Genomic DNA, 24,499 nt, shown 5'->3' with positions numbered 1-24,499 from the left:
TCAAACTGCTCACAGAGCATACAGCAGCGTAACACACCAAGAGGTAAGCGCTATCTACCCTCTTCCACATACGGTACCGGTACCTGAACTCAAAGACACCCACAATTAGCTAGGGTTGCTATGAATGACAGGGTTATCCTTCCCACCCAGACAGCATGGCCAATTTTGCTCCCATGGCTCCTGGCTATGGATAGCTGTGGCAAAGTATGTTCAGTTTTGTTTTTTTTCATGACTTGTGCATTCATGCAAGTATTCAACAGGCCAATTATGTGGTAGCTGTGCGATGCAAAAAAAACAAACAAACCCAAAACAAAACAAGAGCTTCAGTTCTCATCGCATCTCATCTCATCTCATTATCTCTAGCCGCTTTATCCTTCTACAGGGTCGCAGGCAAGCTGGAGCCTATCCCAGCTGACTACGGGCAAAAGGCGGGGTACACCCTGGAGAAGTCGCCAGGTCATCACAGGGCTGACACATAGACACAGACAATCATTCACACCTACGGTCAATTTAGAGTCACCAGTTAACCTAACCTGCATGTCTTTGGACTGTGGGGGAAACCGGAGCACCCGGAGGAAACCCACGCAGACACAGGGAGAACATGCAAACTCCACACAGAAAGGCCCTTGCCGGCCCCCGGGGCTCGAACCCAGGACCTTCTTGCTGTGAGGCAATAGCGCTAACCACTACACCACCGTGCCGCCAGCTTCAGTTCTTGACCTATTAAATGTTCATATCAAACATCAAAACAGGGGAAAAAAAAAAAAAAATTTACCTCCGTGACTTTAACCATGGCATGACTTGGTGTTGGCCATGCTAGTTTGAGGTATTTCTGAAACTGCCGATCTCCCGAGTCTTTTACAGACACAAATATCTAGAGTTCTCACAAAATGGCATGTAAAACAAACACACATCTCCCCAGTGAGCGATAGTTCTGCAGGTGGAAAAGCCTGATGAAAGATGGCAGATGAGAATGGCCAGACTTTCCTCTGACAGGATGCCTTCAATAACCATTCTTTACAACTGTGGTGAGCAGAAAAGCATCTCAGAATGCACATCTTAAACCTTAATGCAGATGGGCTATAACTGCAGACCATATCGGGTTCCAGCCAAAAAAAAAAAGGAATGCTACAATGGGTACTAGCTCACAGAAACTGGACAATGGATCAAGGTTTGTAAACCAATGCAGCTGGATTGAAGACTGATGGACCAACTAACTGTTTTTTTTTTTAAATAAATACACCCTTGCAAGGTGTAAAGCAGTGTTTTTCAAACTTTTTCAGACCAAGGACCACTTTCTCATCTCATCTCATTATCTGTAGCCGCTTTATCCTGTTCTACAGGGTCGCAGGCAAGCTGGAGCCTATCCCAGCTGACTACGGGCGAAAGGCGGGGTACACCCTGGACAAGTCGCCAGGTCATCACAGGGCTGACACATAGACACAGACAACCATTCACACTCACATTCACACCTACGGTCAATTTAGAGTCACCAGTTAACCTAACCTGCATGTCTTTGGACTGTGGGGGAAACCGGAGCACCCGGAGGAAACCCACATGGACACGGGGAGAACATGCAAACTCCGCACAGAAAGGCCCTCGCCGGCCACGGGGCTCGAACCCAGACCTTCTTGCTGTGAGGCGACAGCGCTAACCACTACACCACCGTGCCGCCCAGGACCACTTTGTCCCAAAAAAAAATTTCAGGGACCACCTGTCAACACCCCTCCCACCCACCTACCCACCCACACACACACACACACCATACAGATATGTGTACTATTAGGTGTTTTTAATTGAAAAAATTATGGTTAACTAAATACATTAAAGGCCTATCCATTCCATATCCTCCGTGGTTTTTAAAAGCAAAAGTATGGAGGTTTCCCAACTTTAGATATTCATTGTGGTATTTTCTTTTCACCTTTGCCGTTGGTTTAGTCTGCCGAGCTTGTTTTTCTTGTTCTTCCTGTGTTGGGGACTCAGTGCTAACTGAATCTTCTTTTCTTTGCATTTTCTCCTTATTGATGCTTGTGTCGGTAGTGTCAGGTTTTTTCCTCTTAACTGAACCTGTCAGCCACTTCATCATTGTTGTTTCACTTTCAGTAAATTAAAAAAATCGCCACGAACACGAGCTAGTTAGGATTAGCCTATTATATGTTCAGAATTTTCGTTTGCTTGTTTTCAGGTCTGCCTGCCTGTTTGCCTGTGAGGCAGAGATTTGTGAGGTGACTGTTGCCTAGAGACGAGAGGCGGAATAAGAGCACATGGACACTACAAGTTTTATGTGGTGCAAATTCAGATGCAGAACGCTTTTTAAATAATAATAATGATGAAATTACAGGCCCGTTTGATTGCCGTTAAAAACAAGATTGGATAAATTTAACTTTCTAATAATGTTACAAAGCATACGCTAGCTTATCTTGAAAACGCTGACTACATTTGTAGATCACCTCGCGGACCACTTGAGATCTCTCGCGGACCACCAGTAGTCCGCGGACCACACTTTGCAAAACACTGGTGTAAAGGTACAGGCACCAAATTCAAACCTATTTTTGTAGAACAAAAACTTCTGTGGCTAATTTTCTTATTGTACTTTATATCTTCTCTAATGAAAGCATTATTGAACAAATTAATGACCATGATATTAAATTCTGCAGATGCAGGCAAACATCAAAAACAGCATCAGTCAGCATCAACGTTTTAGTCACTTCACTGCCATTGAATAAAAGGGTCAAAATATAACATGTATTTATATTTTCCCTTGGAATATATAGGTTTTTTGTTTATGTATGAATGCCTGTGGTTGGATCATCAATGTTAGGTGTCGACCGATAATCGGCCTGGCCGATATATCGGGCCGATATTCTGCATTTTTAGGGTTATCGGTATCGGCCATAATTTCCACCGATAACATGCCTTTTTGCAGCCATTTCGTTCCTAACGCGACTGTCACTGCACGTCCTTTCCTGCACTCGCCTCTCTGAGTTCAAGAACACAGTCCCGCCCACCACAACATCTGATTTGTTTGGCACAAGAGATATAGCCAATCGACACGTGTAGCTAAATGCTGTGAACTGTTTCAAGGCGGCCGTACGGGCACTCGGGCAGAAGCGGCACAAAGGATACAGCCAATCAACACGCGTAGCTAAACGCTGTGAACTGTTTCAAGGCGGCCGTATGGGCACTCGGGCAGAAGCAGATCCCACTTCAAGGTAAGGACACGCTGCTTTTGCCGCAATAAGTCACAAACACACAAGTTGCAAAAGCACAACATCATTATATGTTTACATTCTTCATCTACTACTCGTTAAAATTGTCCATTTGCATCTGTGTAGCCAGGCAAACTCAGCTCACGTAAGGAAGCACTTGAATTAGCCTACAACCAACTAGTCTCGCTGAAACTACATGTAATGCTTCCTTCACTACAATATAATCCTCCTAAATTGGGAATATTAGGCTTGGGCATTAAAAGCATTAGAATGTAGATGGTTACTCGTTAAGTTGTTACATAATAGGGAGTGATAGCCTACTTTATGTTTGATTTTACTTTTTAAAAAATGCTGCAGGCAGCTCCCTACACTTGATTTGTTATTTAAAAACTACTTGAAGTTGGTAAGTCTTACTTAGTTCTTAGTGTAAAAGAATCCAGAGTGTATTTTCATTTATTTTCCACCGAAAATGGTGAGCTGTAATATAGTAGGGAGTGATTTATTTTTTTATTGGTGAATATTTATTTTATTATTATTTTATTTCTCATTTTATTCTAACTAATGTTTGACTTTATTGTACAAATGCTGTTGGCATCTCCCTGCACAAAATTTCATGTTCAATTTTACAATTAAACATACATTTCATGGATATGAAGGTCTGTGTCAGTGTGTGCTATGTTTAATTTCATGTGAATTATAATGTTTACATTTATCGGTTGCACATATCGGTTATCGGCATCCCAATTCCATAATAATCGGTATTGGTATTGGCCCTGAAAAAAACATATCAGTCGATCCCTAATCAATGTTGCATGAAGCAACATAAAAGAGTGAAATATATTTAAACAAAAAGCAGCATTGTGATATCTGAACTCAAAATTGAACCTTTTCAGCTACTAGCATTTCTTACAAGAATATACGGTATGAAATCACCTGCTAATGTGAAGGAAGCTTTAGAGTATGTGGGGTGTTATGAACCAGCGTCCTCCTGAGTGTGTCTGAACTCACTCTCACCCAGTTCATTAAACAGTCACACAGCACACGCAGTGCCTTATGGGTCTTCTATACTACCTACTGTACTGTCCAAACTGTACTTCAGCAAAATGGAAGAACTCTTCAAACAGTGCACTATGTAGAGAACAGGCTGTGATTTCTAACTCGGTTCCCAGATTCAGCTTATGAAAGAGTGATTTTTGTAATTTTCTTTTTTTTCTCCTTTTTTTGATGTTGGTAATCACAGACCACAATTATAAAAGTTATGTCACAATTTATTCGTCAAAGGCAAAGTTTATATCGGTGAATAACAACCAAGGCGAAGTCAAGGTTATTCTTCACTGATATTCACTGAGCCTGAGGTGGAGAATTGTTTTAGTATAAATATACAAGTCAGGGCTTTCCCAAAAGCGTGGATACACAGCGCGCCGCTGCGCTGTGCGACGTCAGCGCCACGCTGTCACTTGCACACCCAAAAAAAAACAAAAACGTACAGTCATGTGAAAAAGAAAGTACACCCTCTTCCAGTTACATTATTTTACCAATCAAGACATTAAAAAAAAAAATCATCTGATCCTTACCAGGTCCCAAAATTATGCAAATCTAACCTCAGGTATAACGCAACACACAACAGATTCCACCGTGTCATTATTTATTTAACAAAAATTAAGTGAAAATGCAGAATAAAATTAAGTGAAAATGCAGAATCCATGTGTGAAAAAGTAAGTACATCCCATGACTCAATAGCTTGTGGAACCACCTTTTGCAGCAATAACTTGAAGCAATCATTTTCTGTATGATTTTATCAGTCTCTCACATCGCTGTGGAGGAATTTTGGCCCACTCTACTTTACAACATTGCTTCAGTTCATTCATGTTTGAGGGCATTCGTTTATGCACAGCTCTCTTAAGGTCCTGCCACAGCATTTCAATTGGGTTGAGGTCTGGACTTTGACTTGGCCATTCCAACACCTTGATTCTTTTCTTTTTCAGCCATTCTGCTGTAGATTTGCTGGTGTGCTTGTGATTTATTGTCCTGTTGCATGACCCAATTGCGGCCAAGCTTTAGCTGTTGGACAGATGGCCTCACGTTTGCCTCTAGAATACTTTGGTATACAGAGGAGTTCATGGATGACTCAAATGACTGCAAGGTGCCCAGGCCCTGTGGCTGAAAAACAAGCCCAAATCATCACCTCTCCACCACCGTGCTTGATGGTTAGTATGAGGTGTTTGTGCCGATATGCTGTGTTTGGTTTTCGCCAAACATGGCGCTGTGCATTATGGCAAAACATTTCCACTTTGGTCTCATCTGTCCAAAGGACATTGTTCCAGAAGGTTTGTGGCTTGTTCAGATGCATCTTTGCAAACCTAAGCTGTGCTGCCATGTTCTTTTTAGATAGAAGAGGCTTTCTTCTGGCAACCCTTCCAAACAAGCCATACTTGCACAGTCTTTTTCTAATTGTACTGTCATGAACTTTAACATTTAACATGCTAACTATGGCCTGTAGAGAGTCCTAGATGTAGTTCTTGGTTTTTTGGGGGTTTTTTTTTTTGCAATTTCTCTGAGCATTGCATGGTCTGACCTTGGAGTAAATTTGCTGGGACGTCCACTCCTGGAAAGATTGGCAACTATCTTGAATGTTTTCCATGACTGAATAATCTTTCTCATAGTGGAATGATGGATTTCAAATTGTTTGGAAATGGCCTTATAACCCTTCCCAGACTGATGTGCAGCAATAATTGCTTTTCTAAGATCATTGCTGATGTCTTTCCTCCTTGGCATTGTGTTAACATACACCTGAGTGCTCCAGACCAGCAAACTGCCAAAACTTCTGCTTTTTAAGAGGTGGCCACACTGGCTGATGATCAATTAATCAAATTCATTTGATCAGCAACACCTGGCTGCTAATTGCCTTCATAATTTCTATGGAGTAAGGGTGTACTTAATTTTTCCACACACTGCTACTGCATTTTTGGTTTACTTTGTGTTAAATAAATAAATGACAGGGTGAAAATGTCATGTGTTATTGGTCATCTGAGATTGTATTTGCCTAATTTTAAGACCTGGTAATGACCAGATGATTTTTTATTATGTCCTGACACTTAAAACCTAGACTTGAACAAGAGTGTACTTTGTTTTTCACATGACCGTAAACTTAACATTGCAGAGTACTTTCTGCACCTAAATATCTATAGCACTATAACTACAGAAATATCAAGATATTGTAATATATAGTTCTAGATTCTCCTGATACTCAACCCAGAAGTGAAAATAAAGGGTTTCGCTGCGTGCACTGACTGCCATTCACAATCACACATAAAACCATGTCCTAAGTGCTGGTTGCTAGATGGCGCTGTTGCATGATTTGACCTCGATTTTGTTCCTGGCATCCTGGAATTGGAAAATGAAGAGGCGTGCTACGAAGTGTTTTCATCTCATCTCATTATCTCTAGCTGCTTTATCCTATTCTACAGGGTTGCAGGCAAGCTGGAGCCTATCCCAGCTGACTACGGGCGAAAGGCGGGGTACACCCTGCACTGAAAAAAATGGCCTGTTAAATTAACACAAAAAAAATCTTGTACATCGGTTGCACTTATTAAAATCATATCCACTAAGACCAATTAAGTCATGTTCAGTCAAACAGAACATGACTTAATTGGTCTTAGTGGATATGATTTTAATAAGTGCAACCAATGTACAATATTTTTTGTGTTAATTTAACAGGCCATTTTTTTCAGTGTGGACAAGTCACCAGGTCATCACAGGGCTGAAACATAGACACAGACAACCATTCACACTTACATTCACACCTACAGTCAATTTAGAGTCACCAGTTAACCTAACCTGCATGTCTTTGGACTGTGGGGGAAACCGGAGCACCTGGAGGAAACCCATGCGGAGAACATGCAAACTCCACACCGAAAGGCCCTCGTTCGCCACAGGGCTCGAACCCGGACCTTCTTGCTGTGAGGCAATGGCGCTAACCATGACACCACCGTGCCGCCCCAAGTGTTTTCATTTCAAATCTAATTCTGACCTTTAAATTTTGCCCCTTGCATATTTGACAAGGTAAAAAAAAAACAAAACAGCAAATTTAGTAATCTTGAATTGTGCCTAAATCAGCTCTAGATGCCACTATAATGCACCATTTGAAGTCTCCAATTTGAAAATTTTCCGGGGCAGCATACCCCCGGACCCCCCCCAACAGCCTTCAGGGGTCTCCATGCCGGGACAGCCCTTATGGGCTGGGCTCTACATCAGTAGTATCGCTCTGATACACACACATATACACATTTTATATATATATATATATATATATATATATATATATATATATTTTTTTTTTTTCTGGGGAAAGCGCTGCAGGTGATTATTTTTTAAAAATTGCATTAAAAAAATTTATTTCAATCTTCAAAGGCGGTATGCAAATGTAATAAAGGTGCGGCGCAGACTTGTGTCACTTATCTACTGTATGTTGACTCACATAAAATACTTTGTTTTGAAATGGATAAAATAAATCCCAATTCCACCTTACCTTTGAATAGTTTTAGACCAAACTTCGTAGCATCTTTAGTGCTTTTAGGAACAGCGTTTTCTTTCATAATTTGTAATTCTTCCTCTCTTACAGTGACAAAGCGATCAGAAGCCGTTCTGCCGAGTCATTCGAGGTGATTATGGAGAAATAGTCTGAATTTCTCGACCAATCAGCACACGTGATTTCCTATAATTACCTGTGTATTTATACTAAATTAATACATTTCCCTACAGCTCTTAACCTATTTGGCTAGTCCTTTGAATTAAAAGGGTTTTATCTGAACTTCAGTAACTTAAAAACAAGTAGGCATAAATAAATAATGTAAGTCTGGACCTAATGTGTTCTGTAAGGGGAAAGTTCATGAATAGAAAAAATACCTATCTGACGAATAAATAGACAAAATATACAAATGTATACATTTGAATAATAATCATGTAATAGGTTTGTACTGAGAAGATCCATGCCATTTATTTTACAGGGTTCCCTTAAAACGTTTAATAAACATTGGATTCAGGTGAAATACCGCCTGATCTCACGTTGGCCTTACTTTTATAGCCTGAACACCATGACTGAGATTCAAAGTGGTAGGTGTCACTTCTGAAAGCTCCCATGAAAGTGGCTCCTAAAGTTTCTGTGAAAGTAGGTCTCAAAGTTCCGAAGTAAATCGTTCTGAAAGTTCCTGAGAAAGTGGTTCTGAACATTCATCCGACATCGGCTCTCAAAGTATCTATGAAAGTGGCTTTTAAAATTTCTACAAAAGTGGTTATGAAAGGTCCTATTAAGGAGGTTCTGAAAGCTCCCAGCTTTGACTTTTATACCTCATTCTGCAGATAAAGGAACGTCTGGAGCCCATACACATCCTCATTGAGGACTGCTGTCCCTCCTTCTTCACGGTCCCTGTCTTCAGGTCCAGGATCCGGCCTGCAACACACACACACACACACACACACACACACACACACACACACAGAATGAAACATGTAGGAAGTACGATAACAGAATAACATCTCTGGTATCTCAGTACTCAGACTGTCTGAGGCATCTTCTATTTTAGAGTCCTGTACTGCAGGCTTTGCACTCAAATAATTCCCTGAATACGTTTTCCTTTCTGTACAGCTAACAGAGCAGCGCTGCTGAGAACCAAAGCATACAAACATGTCTCCCAGTCAAACGCAGCAGTCACTGATTCATGCGTTTTTATTATTCGGTAACAAAGTCATCGCTGCAGGTTGGGGGAGCGTCCATAATCAAAGCCTAAAGCCATTTCCATGATAGAAATGATAGAAAATCTGGTAAAAAAAAAAAAAAAGTAGTTGCTAAAAAAAAAAGCAGATGACAGCTGTTAGAAATCCGCAGAAACAGATCTCACTCCCGACAGTCTTTCCACACTGAGGTGATTACAACAAATCCTTTGAAAGCGCCATAGCTATTAACATTCCTCCACAAATAACAGGGGTAAATGGTAAATAAAGATTAAACAATCAGAGCAATTTCCAGCAATTGAAGTGTTTCAATGCATACCTTGAGTAACAACAAATAATGTGCATATGCTTCTAATTTCTGGCTACTTCTACACAAATTCTTCACCATTTCTGCATTATTCCTAGTCTAAGGAACAAAACACAGCAGGGTTTGGTGTTATCAAATTATGCATTTTATCCATTTATACAGTTAGGTCCATATATATTTGGACACTGACACAAATTTTGTTTTTTTACCTGTTTACTGAAACATATTCAAGTTATAGTTATATAATGGACATGGACATAAAGTCCAGACTTTCAGCTTTCATTTGAGGGTATCCACATTAAAATTGGATGAAGGGTTTAGGAGTTTCAGCTCCTTAACATGTGCCACCCTGTTTTTAAAGGGACCAAAAGTAATTGGACAATTGACTCAAAGGCTATTTCATGGGCAGGTGTGGGCAATTCCTTCGTTATGTCATTCCCAATTAAGCAGATAAAAGGCCTGGAGTTGATTTGAGGTGTGGTGCTTGCATTTGGAAGATTTTGCTGTGAAGAAAACATGCGGTCAAAGGAGCTCTCCATGCAGGTGAAACAAGCCATCCTTAAGCTGCGAAAACAGAAAAAACCCATCCGAGAAATTGCTACAATATTAGGAGTGGCAAAATCTACAGTTTGGTACATCCTGAGAAAGAAAGAAAGAAAGAAAGAAAGAAAGAAAGAAAGAAAGAAAGAAAGAAAGAAAGAAAGAAAGAAAGAAAGAAAGAAAGAAAGAAAGAAAGAAGAAAGAAAGAAAGAAAGAAAGAAAGAAAGAAAGAAAGAAAGAAAGAAAGAAAGAAAGAAAGAAAGAAAGAAAGAAAGAAAGAAAGAAAGAAAGAAAGAAAGAAAGAAAGAAAGAAAGAAAGAAAGAAAGAAGAAAGAAAGAAAGAAAGAAAGAAAGAAAGAAAGAAAGAAAGAAAGAAAGAAAGAAAGAAAGAAAGAAAGAAAGAAAAGAAAGAAAGAAAGAAAGAAAGAAAGAAAGAAAGAAAGAAAGAAAGAAAGAAAGAAGAAGAAAGAAAGAAAGAAAGAAAGAAAGAAAGAAAGAAAGAAAGAAAGAAAGAAAGAAAGAAAGAAAGAAAGAAAGAAAGAAAGAAAGAAAGAGAAAGAAAGAAAGAAAGAAAGAAAGAAAGAAAGAAAGAAAGAAAGAAAGAAAGAAAGAAAGAAAGAAAGAAAGAAAGAAAGAACTGGTGAACTCATCAATGCAAAAAGACCTGGACACCAACAGAAGACAACAGTGGTGGATGATCGCAGAATAATTTCCATGGTGAAGAGAAACCCCTTCACAACAGCCAACCAAGTGAACAACACTCTCCAGGAGGTAGCCGTATCAATATCCAAATCTACCATAAAGAGAAGACTGCATGAAAGTAAATACAGAGGGTTCACTGCATGGTGCAAGCCACTCATAAGCCTCAAGAATAAAAAGGCTAGATTGGGCTTTGCTAAAAAACATCTAAAAAAGCCAGCACAGTTCTGCAAGAACATTCTTTGGACAGATGAAACCAAGATCAACCTCTACCAGAATGATGGAAAGAAAAAAGTATGGCGAAGGCATGGTACAGCTCACGATCCAAAGCATACCACATCATCTGTAAAACACGGCGGAGGCAGTGTGATGGCTTGGGCATGCATGGCTGCCAGTGGCACTGGGTCACTAGTGTTTATTGATGTGACACAGGACAGAAGCAGCCGGATGAATTCTGAGGTATTCAGAGACGTACTGTGTGCTCAAATCCAGCCAAATGCAGCCAAACTGATTGGTCGGCGTTTCATAATACAGATGGACAATGACCCAAAACATAAAGCCAAAGCAACCCAGGAGTTTATTAAAGCAAAGAAGTGAAATATTCTTGAATGGCCAAGTCAGTCACCTGATCTCAACCCAATTGAGCATGCATTTCACTTGTTAAAGACTAAACTTCACAGACAGAAAGGCCCACAAACAAACAGCAACTGAAAACCACTGCAGTAAAGGCCTGGCAGAGCATTAAAAAGGAGGAAACACAGCGTCTGGTGATGTCCATGAGTTCAAGACTTCAGGCAGTCATTGCCAACAAAGGGTTTTCAACCAAGTATTAGAAATTAACATTTTATTTACAATTATTTAATTTGTCCAATTACTTTTGAACCCCTGAAATGAAGGGATTGTGTTGAAAAAAATGCTTTAGTTCCTCACATTTTTATGCAATCATTTTGTTCAACCCACTGAATTAAAGCTGAAAGTCTGAACTTCAACTGCATCTGAATTGTTTTGTTCACAATTCATTGTGGTAATGTACAGAACCAAAATTAGAAAAATGTTGCCTCTGTCCAAATATTTATGGACCTAACTGTAGTTGCATGCGCTTACATCACATTACATTACAGGTGTTTAGCAGATGCTCTTATCCAGAGCAACCTACAACATACCCAGGGCACAGTTGGGGGGTTAAGTGCTTTGCTCAAGGGCACTTCAGCCATTCCTGCTGGTCCAGGGAACTGAACCTGCAATCTTTTGGCCATGGCTACATTTAGTTTACACAACTTACATTATCATAGATAATCAGTCATGGCTTAATTTTTTCTCTCTCAAAGTTAATGATATAAAAAGGAGCTTGTCGTGTTACTGACAAACGACAAAGCCCTCAGTCCTACGTAAAGTTAGACTTACAGCTATTTCGATGATGATACAGGTTTACCAGTTGAGACACTGGAGACTCCGTCCAGCAAGCAAAATTAACATCTCACAGACATCAATGATAACCCACTTTTTTTTAACCCTTTAGGTACAACCCCGATTCCACAAAAGTCAGGACACTGTACAAAGAAGTGTAACTATAATAAACAAACAAACAAATAAATAAACAAACAAATGAAAAGTCGTGCAGAGCACGATACTTGTGAAAATCACAAAGAAACGGAAGTTATAGTCGATTAGGTGTTTTTACAAGATTTGACCTTGGTGACCTTGACCCAACAAAAACTACTGATGTCTGTGTGACCTAGTGAGTTGTCATGTGCATTTTGGTGAAGATTGGTCAAGAAATGACGATGCTAGAGCATCAACAAACAAGCAGACAGATCAACATACGGTGGTGCTTGAAAGTTTGTGAACCCTTTAGAATTTTCTATATATTTCTGCATAAATATGACCTAAAACATCATCAGATTTTCACACAAGTCCTAAAAGTAGATAAAGAGAACCCAGTTAAACAAATGAGACAAAAATATTATACTTGGTCATTTATCTATTGAGGAAAATGATCCAATATTGCATATCTGTGAGTGGCAAAAGTATGTGAATGTTTGCTTTCAGTATCTGGTGTGACCCCCCTTGTGCAGCAATAACTGCAACTAAACATTTGCGGTAACTGTTGATCAGTCCTGCACACCGGCTTGGAGGAATTTTAGCCCATTCCTCCGTACAGAACAGCTTCAACTCTGGGATGTTGGTGGGTTTCCTCACATGAACTGCTCGCTTCAGGTCCTTCCGCAACATTTCAATTGGATTAAGGTCAGGACTTTGACTTGGCCATTCCAAAACATTAACTTTATTCTTCTTTAACCATTCTTTGGTAGAACGACTTGTGAGCTCAGGGTCGTTGTCTTGCTGCATGACCCACCTTCTCTTGAGGTTCAGTTCATGGACAGATGTCCTGACATTTTCCTTTAGAATTCGCTGGTATGATTCAGAATTCATTGTTCCAACAATGATGGCAAGCCGTCCTGGCCCAGATGCAGCAAAACAGGCCCAAACCATGATACTACCACCACCATGTTTCACAAATGGGATAAGGTTCTTATGCTGGAATGCAGTGTTTTCCTTTCTCCAAACATAACACTTCTCATTTAAACCAAAAAGTTCTATTTTGGTCTCATCCATCCACAAAACATTTTTCCAATAGCCTTCTGGCTTGTCCATGTGATCTTTAGCAAACTGCAGATGAGCAGCAATGTTCTTTTTGGAGAGCAGTGGCTTTCTCCTTGCAACCCTGCCATGCACACCATTGTTGTTCAGTGTTCCCCTGATGGTGGACTCATGAACATTAACATTAGCCAATGTGAGAGAGGCCTTCAGTTGCTTAGAAGTTACCTTGGGGTCCTTTGTGACCTCGCCGACTATTCCACGCCTTGCTCATGGAGTGATCTTTGTTGGTCGACCACTCCTGGGGAGGGTAACAATGGTTTTGAATTTCCTCCATTTGTACACAATCTGTCTGACTGTGGATTGGTGGAGTCCAAACTCTTTAGAGATGGTTTTGTGACCTTTTCCAGCCTGATGAGCATCAACAACGCTTTTTCTGAGGTCCTCAGAAATCTCCTTTGTTCGTGCCATGATACACTTCCACAAACATGTGTTGTGAAGATCAGACTTTGATAGATCCCTGTTCTTTAAATAAAACAGGGTGCCCACTCACACCTGATTGTCATCCCATTGATTGAAAACACCTGACACTAATTTCACCTTCAAATTAACTGCTAATCCTAGAGGTTCACATACTTTTGCCACTAACAGATATGTAATATTGGATCATTTTCCTCAATAAATAAATGACGAAGTATAATAGTTTTGTCTCATTTATTTAACTGGGTTCTCTTTATCTACTTTTAGGACTTGTGTGAAAATCTGATGATGTTTTAGGTCATATTTATGCAGAAATATAGAAAATTCTAAAGGGTTCACAAACTTTCAAGCACCACTGTACTTGCAAAAATCTGAGATTTTTGCAAGTAACAAATAAATAAAATAAATATATGAGAGAGAGAGGGCAATAGAGTCTATCTTATCAGAGTAAGAAAAATAAATTTAAAAAAAACCTGCTGCTTAAAGTTCCATGACCAGATGTCCGGTCATGGAAATGGACATTTACATATTTTAATTTTCAACTACAAACTGTGCATTAATCATGTTATTCACGTTTTAATTGATTTACAAGTTATCATCATTACAAAACTTATGCTATACATTACTCGCTCTGGCAGGCCAGGGATTTGTTTCTTGAGCTTTGAGCCACTATCACAAATCCAAGCCACTGCAGACATTAGCAAAGCACACAGCTCTCTGCAATTAGAGATCACAAGATAAACGTTTTAGGTCACATAGGTCAGGAGTTCCTACTTCCTCTCCTGAAGTGCAGGAACCCAGCTCCTAAGTAAGAAGTAATATTTCAAAAAGAATGTCCTGAAATATAAAAATGGAAAGTTGCCATAAAAATCAAGGACTGAGAATACACATTATTAGAGAATATTTATATATCACTTTCAAAATGGAAGATGCAAGCTTTTGGACTGATAAAATTTTGCTTTTTATTATTAATATCTTTACCAGGCAGCACAGTGGCTTCCACTGGGAAGTTTGGCTGACAGAAATTGAAAATCTATATTTTAGATTATACTGAACAAGTCGTGTTACACAACTGGATTACTTTCCTGATTGGCCTACGAGGCAGAGCACTCGCTTTCCCAGGACAAGTTCCAGATCCACTGTGCCATGACCAGGATAAAGTATTACTGAAGATGGATGGATGGATGGACAAAAACAAAAAAATTACACAGAATGCCAAGTAGTAATAATCAGCAAAGACTGGCTGATTATTACGTCTACATTTTTCGATGGAATAAAAACATGTATTCTATTCCCTTCTAGCAGGTTTTATTCACTTGATTTAATAGCATGCAATATTGTTAGCATATCACTTACCCTACGTGTATTACGTCACTCTACCCAATGGAGAATGAGCATTGAATATCTATCCCAGCTGACTATGGGCGAGAGGCAGGGTCACCAGGTCATCACAGGGCTGACACATAGAGACAACCAACCATTCACGCTCACATTCACACCTACGGTCAATTTAGAGCCACCAGTTAGCCTAATCTGCATGTCTTTGGACTGTGGGGTAAACCGGAGCACCCGGAGGAAACCCACGCGGACACGGGAAAAACATACAAACTCCACACAGAATGGCCCCCGTCGGCCACTGGGCTCGAACCCAGAACCTTCTTGCTGTGAGGTGACAGTACTAACCACTACACCACCGTGCTGCCCCAGCACTGAATATGGTTTACGATACTGCATGGTTGTCAAGACAACATGACGTCACACGTTGGAGCTGATGCGAATATCCAATGAGAAAGTTCTGTGCTGTGCATGCGCAGAAGCATTTCTTTGTTTGCCAGGAAAGAGAAAGATGCGTTGAACACCCGAAAGGCTACCAAAATGTCATTAGGTATTCTTCAAGCATATTTACAAGAGAAAAACGTACCAACAGACATCAAAAAACTGGAAAAGAGACACGTCGGAGATGTAAAACTTCCATGCTAGTGAGCGACCGTGACAGTTTGTAAACATTTTGCTGCATTAAATACGGAAGATTTTGAGAGAATTTTGAAAGAGAAAGGCACATTGAACACCCAAAAGGAATGTGTATGTAGTATAATAATAATAAGGGCGGCACGGTGGTGTAGTGGTTAGCGCTGTCGCCTCAAGAAGATTCTGGGTTCGAGCCCCGTGGCCGGCGAGGGCCTTTCTGTGTGGAGTTTGCATGTTCTCCCCGTGTCCGCGTGGGTTTCCTCCGGGTGCTCCGGTTTCCCCCACAGTCCAAAGACATGCAGGTTAGGTTAACTGGTGACTCTAAATTGACCGTAGGTGTGAATGTGAGTGTGAATGGTTGTCTGTGTCTATGTGTCAGCCCTGTGATGACCTGGCGACTTGTCCAGGGTGAACCCCGCCTTTCGCCCGTAGTCAGCTGGGATAGGCTCCAGCTTGCCTGCGACCCTGTAGAACAGGATAAAGCGGCTAGAGATAATAAGATAAGAATGAGATAATAATAATAATAATTATAATATTGCCTGGCTTTTTTTCGTGGTACATCAGATATATTCCATTCAGCTAGCATGATATTGAACTTGTTGTCAACCTGTCCAAGATCATGCTAGCTGAATGGAATATATCTGATATACCACAAAAACAAGCCAGCCAATATTATTTACATGAAATTCAGAATGGGAAATACAGTCTTTTGGACTAATGTTTTTTCCACTATTAATATTTTGACCTTTTTGTTAACCATGTCAAGGAAGTAATATCTCTGAAAATTAATATATTACAGTAAATGTCTTCATAATAACTTGCTAATGTCCCAAACCTCACTGGAGACTTATTTCAATTGCAAGTGTGTGTGCAAGCTTTAAATGAAATACAAATGACGGGGGTGTCGTGGCTCAGGTGGCTAAGGCGCCATACCATAAATCCGGGGACCCGGGTTCGATTCCGACCCAAGGTCATATCCCTCCCCGTCTCTCTCCTGCTCATTTCCTGTCCTGTCCAATAAAGGTGAAAAAAGCCCAAAAAAATCTTTAAAAAAAAAATGAAATACAACTGATACACAAAGCAGGAGTTACTGTGTATTTCGCACAAAACCAAGACCCAGCCACATTTCCAGCCCAATGCTGCTAAACCACTCGCTCTTAAAAGGGAACTTTCCACAAAATCTGCTGCCCAGAATTTCAGACACACCACGTGTCCAGTCACTCTGACCTCTTAACTCTGGTTCCGTGGAAACTTACAGCAGCCAGATGGGAACTTGCTATGGAGTTCGAATAGCATAGAAATATGAACTTATCATAAAATAAGTTCATCGCATAATGCTCTAGAGAAAGCTTCCATCCAGATTATACATGAATGTGTTATTTTAGGAGAACAGAGACAAGAGATAAATATCTGAAAAGGAGTGGCAGCAGAATAGAGCTTGTGTGGTTCACTGTAAAAGACAGCAGGAGGGTTAAGTCTGAGATAAATTCTCTAAATGAATGAGACGACAAACATAAACAAACTGTTATTGTGCGAACCCGAATAGCCTCAGATGAATAATACAAGCTTTTAAAATCAATCATTTACAACTTTTCTCATTCGCACACTTTTAAAAAAAAATAATAATAAATAACATGACGATGGTGGTTACGGTAAATTTGTCTGCACGTCATTTGTGACCCATGTCTGTTTGGAGAAGGATGAGTCAGCAGCACGAGTGTTTAACATTGTCGTTTGTTGTTTTATGGTGCGGTGTGGGTCCAAACATCTTCCACTGTTCCCAGCAAAGAGACTCAGCAGGTGAAGTTTACTTTGGAGTGAAGGTCCTGGCAGGGAAGGAAGGGAAAAAACAGAGAGGAAAGGGAGAGAGCAAAAACCACAGCTGAAATTTGTGACCTCCTGTGACCCATGAGCGCCTCTAGTCATGGGCTCCGGTCATTTACTTGGCACGATTTCATCTTAAAGGGAGAAGAAATGGGTGCCAGACTGGTCCAGATGTTGGCATCGGGAAAAAGCCCAAGCAAAACACCAATCATTCAAAGAAGACTGACAAATCCCTTCCACTCAAAGAAGCATCTCCTCTAATAACCACATCAACTTGTTCAGCGTGATGTGCCAGGGGACATGTTTGGTGGAATTAGACTAGCAGTTCATGAGCGAACACTCATCCTACATTACCTCCTTTTGGCTTTGCTGTGCAGTTCCACGGACAAGCTGATCTCGAGTTCCCAAGGAAGGTACAAAGCAATAAACAGCAAACATCCCGTGGCATTAAAGTCAGCCAGGGTAAATATTTAGGCAACACTCATCTTCGACAGTGTGGAGCAGATAAAAGGGTGGGAAATACAGCAAAGCAAAACGGGGTTGTTCAAGAGCAAAACAAGCAATGTACAAAATATTTATTTCCATCAACAAACTCATGTTATAAGCAACACCAGATTGACTTGTGAGAAAAAAATAAACTTCTTTAATTCAATTACTTTGGGAAATGACTTTGGTATCAATGTGTGGTATCAATGTTTGACCAGAACCACAGATACCTCTTTTCCACCAAATCAGTTCCAGGGCTGGTGCTGGTTCACAACTCGTTCAACTTGCGAGCCAGCTGAGAACCAGTCTGCTTTTCCATAGCTCGCGGTGCTAAGGGGAGCCACGTCATTACGTCGCTGTATACGTCAGTTACGTCGCTACGTTTGCATAAACCTTGGTGCGAATATTGAAGCAAAAACAACATGGAAGAAGCAGCAGCAACAACAATAATGTATGACTTCAAGTTTGTACAGCTGCTGCTTCTCGTCGCTTAAAAATGGCGATCTTTCGCGGTCTTGTTATTGTTGTTGGTCTTAAGAACTCCGCCCCCCCGCTGACGTAAGCGGTTCTTTCCTCTGGCCCAGCAGAGAGTTGGTGCTAGCCTGGAACCGGTTTTTCTGGCCCCAGAGCCAGTTCTTTGTCAGTGGAAACAGAAAACCCGGTTCCAAACTAAGCACTGGTCCCGAACCAGCCCTGGAACTGCTTTGGTGGAAAAGGGGCAAGAGAGAACAACAAAACACCAAACCAAGAAGCCTTTATTTGTCACACGTACACACAAGCACACAGTGAAATTTAACACAATGTTGGGATGCTTACTCTATTTATAGTGCTTTGCTGATTTTTCCAATTATTTAAATAAATTTTATCAAATGCAATGCACAGTAATGGTGTTAATTTGAAGGTAGAGTACGAGTTCTTGAAATAATTCCAGCCATAATTAGACAGAGAAGAACCATCGTGGATATTGTAGATATCAAAACCCCTACATTAATGTTTTGTTGTTATCTCTGTGGTTCTGGTGTATCAGATTTAACAAATATGTAATTATGAGAGTTGAATAAATCTGCACATATTAAAAGAGACACAAGATGGGAATTTTTGATACTGTCAATTGCAATTATTGAAATAGGTTTTGTAACATGCAGTTCATTAACAGTAACAGCATTTTGGTCGTTAAAGCTAGACGGCCTTTCGATTTCATAAAATCGGTGAAATTTAGTTCCCTCTGAAATTTGGTCATTGTGATATATGTTTATTTCTGTAATATCTCAAAAAAAATATCAGGCCATTCTGTAGCTGGGAAGTTATTTGAGGGGATTCCTGAGCAAATAATGTGCATGAAATCGCTCACTTTGTGCAGTCAAGCAGACAGAGGAAGTCTGTGTGCGCATGCGCAGGTTTACCTTGACCGTGCACTGACAGTTCCATCATTCTGTCGCTAACCGAACAGCTGATCACACCGAGGTGCTCACTGACCACCGATATTTATTAGTTTGGTCCTGCGTTTTCTTTCCTTCGCAACATAATGTCTTTTCTTCTCGCTTTCCGTTACTGTAGTCGGTCCTCCATTTTTCTCTCCTGTTTCAAATTTGTATCCCACAATACCTTGAGTGAACGGGGAAAGCCCACCACGTGATGCATGACGTCGTATCTTGAATTGGGTCATGGTGAAGCAGGAAAAAATAGCAGAGAATTTACGGTCATGTGGCCCTAAAGTCATTAATTGTTCTATTTTTAAAAACCTAATATAATTGGAAGTCCGCGATTAGAATTCAGTAGCTTTTGGGTCCACTAAACAAAAATAATTGGGTATCAGGGAAAATTCTTTTTATGACCTACACTTGAAAAATCTGAAAGGCAGTCTTGCTTTAAAAGCTTGAATAAGGCTTTATGAAACAGAGAAAAGATTTCTTTTTCCTAGTAAAAGAAAAAGATACCAGAAACATTGTAAACTTTGTCCGGCTTTGAAAAAAGTCACACTTGGAAGACGCTCTGGACAGTTATGCCGCTTTTCCACTACCAACGCGGCTGAGTTGGGCTGAGCCGTGCCGTGCTGAGTTGGGCCGAGTCGAGCTGAGTGGGGCTGTTGGAGTTGCATTTCGACTACAACCGCGCTGAACCGTGATGGCTGGAAGTGGGTGGACACATTGGGTGGAGTTAGCGAAAGTGGGTGGACGTCACGTGATGTCGTTAGGCGGCGCAAACAGTGACATCAGTGAGCTTTTAAGCGGTAGTCTCACGACCCGGAGAGTAAACAATAAACATGGAGGACATGGAGTCGTTAGTGTTGCTGGTCTTGGTGCTGTGGCTTATTGTCACCGACAACGCCAACAGATACTGGCAAGAGCGTATAGATGAGGCGAGGCGCATAAGGCTTCAGAAATTCTCGTAATTCGTAATTATTCTTTGTAGCAGTCCCTGTAGGTGGGTGGGTGGAGCACAGAAGGACGGCAGGACAGAACTGTTTTAACAAAACTCTCTTTTATTTGCACTTTTCAGCTGCAAACACACACTCAGACACACGCACACACATCAGCCGTCTGGTTGTGGAGAGAGTCCCTCTGCTCTCACTCTCTCTCCTTAAGAAGGGCGTGGTCACTGGGAAGACACACAAACACATCAATTAACAACAGGTGTAGTGATTCTGCCACTTAACTTCCCCGAGTCCGCCCTCCTGTCACAGACCGATGCTAGACCAGGAGAGGAAGTCCGCCACGACCATCTGGGCCCCCGGCTTGTGGATCACCTTGAAGTTAAAGGGTTGGAGTGCCAGATACCAACGGGTGATCCGCGCGTTGGCATCCTTCATGCGGTGGAGCCACTGGAGGGGCGCGTGGTCTGAACAGAGGGTGAAAGGGCGTCCCAGCAGGTAGTACTGGAGGACGAGGACCGCCCACTGGATCGCCAGGCACTCCTTCTCGATGGTACTGTAGCGCCCCTCACACACCGACAGCTTGCGGCTAATGTACAAGACGGGGCGATCCTCCCCCTCCACCTGCTGGGACAAAACGGCCCCCAGCCCTCTGTCTGACGCATCCGTCTGCAACATAAAGGGGAGAGAAAAGTCAGGGGAGTGTAAAAGTGGCCCCCCACACAATGCAGCCTTAACCTTAGAAAAAGCCCGCTGGCATTGCTCCGTCCACTGGACCGGATCTGGTGCCCCCTTTTTAGTCAGATCAGTCAGCGGGCTGGTGACGTCCGAATAATTAGGTATAAACCTACGATAATAGCCAGCCAGCCCCAGGAACTGTCTCACCCCCTTTTTGGTCTTGGGCCTCGGGCAGAGCGCAATCGCTGCAGTCTTGTTAATTTGGGGACGCACCTGCCCGTTGCCCAAGTGGAAGCCCAGATACTGTACTTCCACCCGCCCAATCGCACACTTCTTCGGGTTGGCTGTGAGACCCGCCCGCCTCAGCGACCTAAGGACGGCCCTCAGGTGTTGTAGGTGCCGCGGCCAGTCATTACTATAAATAATGATATCATCTAAGTACGCGGCCGGATAGGTGGCGTGGGGGCGGAGGACCCTGTCCATCAGCCGCTGAAACGTAGCAGGCGCCCCAAACAGCCCAAAAGGAAGTGTGACGAATTGGTGTAAGCCGAACGGTGTGGAAAAGGCCGTTTTTTCACGGGATAATGGAGTCAAGGGGATCTGCCAATAACCCTTTGTTAAATCCAGTGTCGAGTAAAAACGAGCCATGCCTAGCCGATCGAGCAACTCATCAATACGAGGCATTGGGTACGCATCGAATTTAGACACCGCGTTGACTTTTCTGTAGTCCACACAGAACCGGACCGACCCGTCGGCCTTGGGTACCAAGGCCACCGGGCTGCTCCAGTCACTGTGGGACTCCTCGACGATGCCCATTTCGAGCATGGCCTCAAGTTCTTCCCGAACCACCTTTTTCTTGTGTTCGGGTAACCTGTAAGGGCGGCTACGCACTACCACCCCCGGGGGCGTCTCAATGTGGTGCTCTATGAGGTTAGTGCGGCCGGGCAGGGGTGAGAACACGTCCGAAAACTCGGTCTGCAACTGGGCAACCTCCGCGAGTTGGGTCGGGGAGAGGTGGTCTCCACAGGGGACCGGAGAGGGACGTGATGCTAATGTTCCTTTTTGAACCTCCGGCCCCAGCTCCGCCTTCTCCGGAACCACCGACACCAATGCCACGGGGACCTCCTCGTTCCAGAGTTTGAGTAGGTTGAGGTGGTAAATCTGTAGCGCCCCACCCCTGTCCGTTCGCTTCACCTCATAGTCGACGTCCCCGACTCGCTGTGTGACCTCAAAGGGCCCTTGCCACTTGGCGACTAATTTAGAGCTCGATGTGGGCAACAGTACGAGTACTTTCTCTCCCGGTGCAAACTCTCTAAGGCGCGTACCCTTGTCGTACAGGCGGGTTTGCCGTTCTTGGGCCTGCCGCAAATTCTCCTGGGTTAGTTGTGTGAGTGTGTGGAGTTTTGCGCGCAGGTCAATAACGTATTGAATTTCATTTTTGCTTGGTGAAGGTCCCTCCTCCCAATTTTCTCGCAGCACGTCTAAAATGCCGCACGGTTTATGCCCATATAATAATTCAAACGGGGAGAACCCCGTGGAGGCTTGGGGGACCTCTCGCACTGCAAAGAGCAAGGGTTCGAGCCATTTATCCCAGTTACGCGCGTCCTCACTTACAAATTTCTTAATTATGTTCTTAAGGGTGCGATTAAACCGTTCCACTAAGCCGTCCGTTTGTGGGTGATAAACGCTGGTGCAGATCGGCTTAATACCTAATAACCCATACAGTTCATTCAGTGTTCATGACATAAACGAGGTGCCTTGATCAGTCAGAATCTCTTTCGGGATTCCAACTCGGGAGATGACGCGGAAGAGCGCCTCCGCAATACTGCGTGCTGAGATATTGCGAAGAGGCACTTCTTCCTTGTATTGCATTGCATAGTCCACCAGAACTAATATAAAGCGGTACCCTCGTGTTGACCGATCTAATGGCCCAACGAGATCCATCCCAATTCTTTCGAACGGGGTCTCGATTAACGGTAGAGGGCGAAAAGGCGCTTTTGGAATGGCCGCTGGATTTACTAACTGGCATTCGCGGCATGCCGTACACCACCTACGGACATCGCCGCGAATCCCCGGCCAATAGAATCGGGCCATTATTCGGGCTAGTGTTTTATCCTGCCCTAAGTGTCCAGCCATGGGATTAAAGTGAGCCGCCTGGAATACCAATTCCCGGCGGCTCTTCGGAATTAAAAGCTGCGTGACTCGCTCTTCAGTTTGAGTGTCCTGCATCACTCGGTATAATCTATCCTTCATAATCGCAAAGTAGGGGAAGGACGGGGTGGCGTTCGGCTGGAGCGTTTGACCATCGATTACTCTCACTTGGTCAAAAGCATGCCGCAGAGTCTCGTCTCGCAATTGCTCTAATGGGAAATCCGCGAGGGATTCCCCAATAGAGAGAGAAGGAGCCGGCGGCTCCTCACTCTGGCGCGGAGATGACGTAGACGGCTCTGTGACAGCTGCTCCCGCCAAAGTGACACCGGGACCTCCCCCTGTCAAATGGCAGTACCCACTCTTGACTGTGTCATTAAACCCCGAAATCCCGGCCAATCAGTCCCCAAAATTAAAGAGTGGGTAAGGCGAGGATTAACCGCCGCCTTCACTATAAATTTTTCCCCTCTGAAAATAATGTAGACCGACACTAAAGGGTAGTTGTGAACATCCCCGTGCACACACAACACCTTCACCAATTGTGCTCCCCCCAATGCCTTGTCTTGCACCAGATTTTGGTGGATTGAGGTCTGATTACAGCCAGAATCCACCAACGCCTGATATGTATCCCCTTGGATACTCACCGGTATGCGATACGCTCCAGCCCGATCGAGGGCAGCTCCTGGCACGTTGGGGATCCGAACCACCGCGCCCACCTCCATTATCGAGCACTGCTGTTGGAGGTGGCCCGGTTCCCCGCAGCGCCAGCAAACCGGCCCGGGCTTCCTCTCTGCACTAGTGCTCTGGGGCTCACTCACCTGAGGGGGGGGAGAGACAGACACAGAAGGGAGACACGGAAGGGCACCGCGGGTGCGGCGGGCCGGCTGAGGTGGCGCCGGCCCCCATCTCCGCGGTGGGGGAATGGGGCGAGGAGAAGACACAGGAGGAGGGGAGAGAGAGAGAGAGAGAGAGAGAGAGAGAGAGAGAGAGAGAGAGAAGAGGTCGTCTGCTGTCCTGTCGTTGGGACAGCCGCCAGATGATCCTCCGCCTGCTCGATTGCCTGATCCAGCGACGCCGGGCGGTGGCACTGGACCCACTCTGCGGTTCCCTCTGGTAGACGCACGACGAACTGTTCCAGTACCACCTGGTCGATGAGTCCCTCGGCGTCGCAGCTGTCGGCCCTCAACCACTGCCAGCAGGCGTCCCGGAGTTGCTGGCCAAACGCGAACGGCCGGCCGACTTCCTCCAAGCGCAGAGCGCGGAAACGCTGATGTTGTTGCTCCGGGGTGCGTCCCACCCGCTGGAGGACGGCCCGGCGAAGGTCCGCGTAGGCCAGCCGGCGGTCGGTGGGGAGCTGTAGCGCGGCCAGCTGCGCCTCTCCCGTTAGCAGGGGGAGGAGGCGCGCCGCGCGCTGTTCCACTGGACACCCCGAGGTCTCTGCTACCTGCTCAAAGAGCGTGA

At 43.3% G+C, this 24,499-nt stretch overlaps 1 protein-coding gene across 4 annotated transcripts in view; it reads right to left on the bottom strand.

Annotated features, from left to right (window-relative positions):
* The window catches only part of arnt2 (aryl-hydrocarbon receptor nuclear translocator 2), a 399,781-nt gene that overhangs the window by 247,495 nt on the left and 127,787 nt on the right, over nt 1-24,499 (bottom strand). For all 4 annotated transcript variants that reach the window (XM_060941110.1, XM_060941111.1, XM_060941112.1 and 1 more), the window contains one exon: nt 8,556-8,658. In XM_060941110.1, the coding sequence (XP_060797093.1) occupies nt 8,556-8,658 (103 nt within the window). The remainder of the gene's footprint in view (nt 1-8,555; nt 8,659-24,499) is intronic.

Source organism: Neoarius graeffei, chromosome 15 (assembly GCF_027579695.1).
Source record: "Neoarius graeffei isolate fNeoGra1 chromosome 15, fNeoGra1.pri, whole genome shotgun sequence".
NCBI classification, from domain to species: domain Eukaryota; kingdom Metazoa; phylum Chordata; class Actinopteri; order Siluriformes; family Ariidae; genus Neoarius; species Neoarius graeffei.
This window is presented reverse-complemented; position numbering and strand designations above follow the sequence as displayed.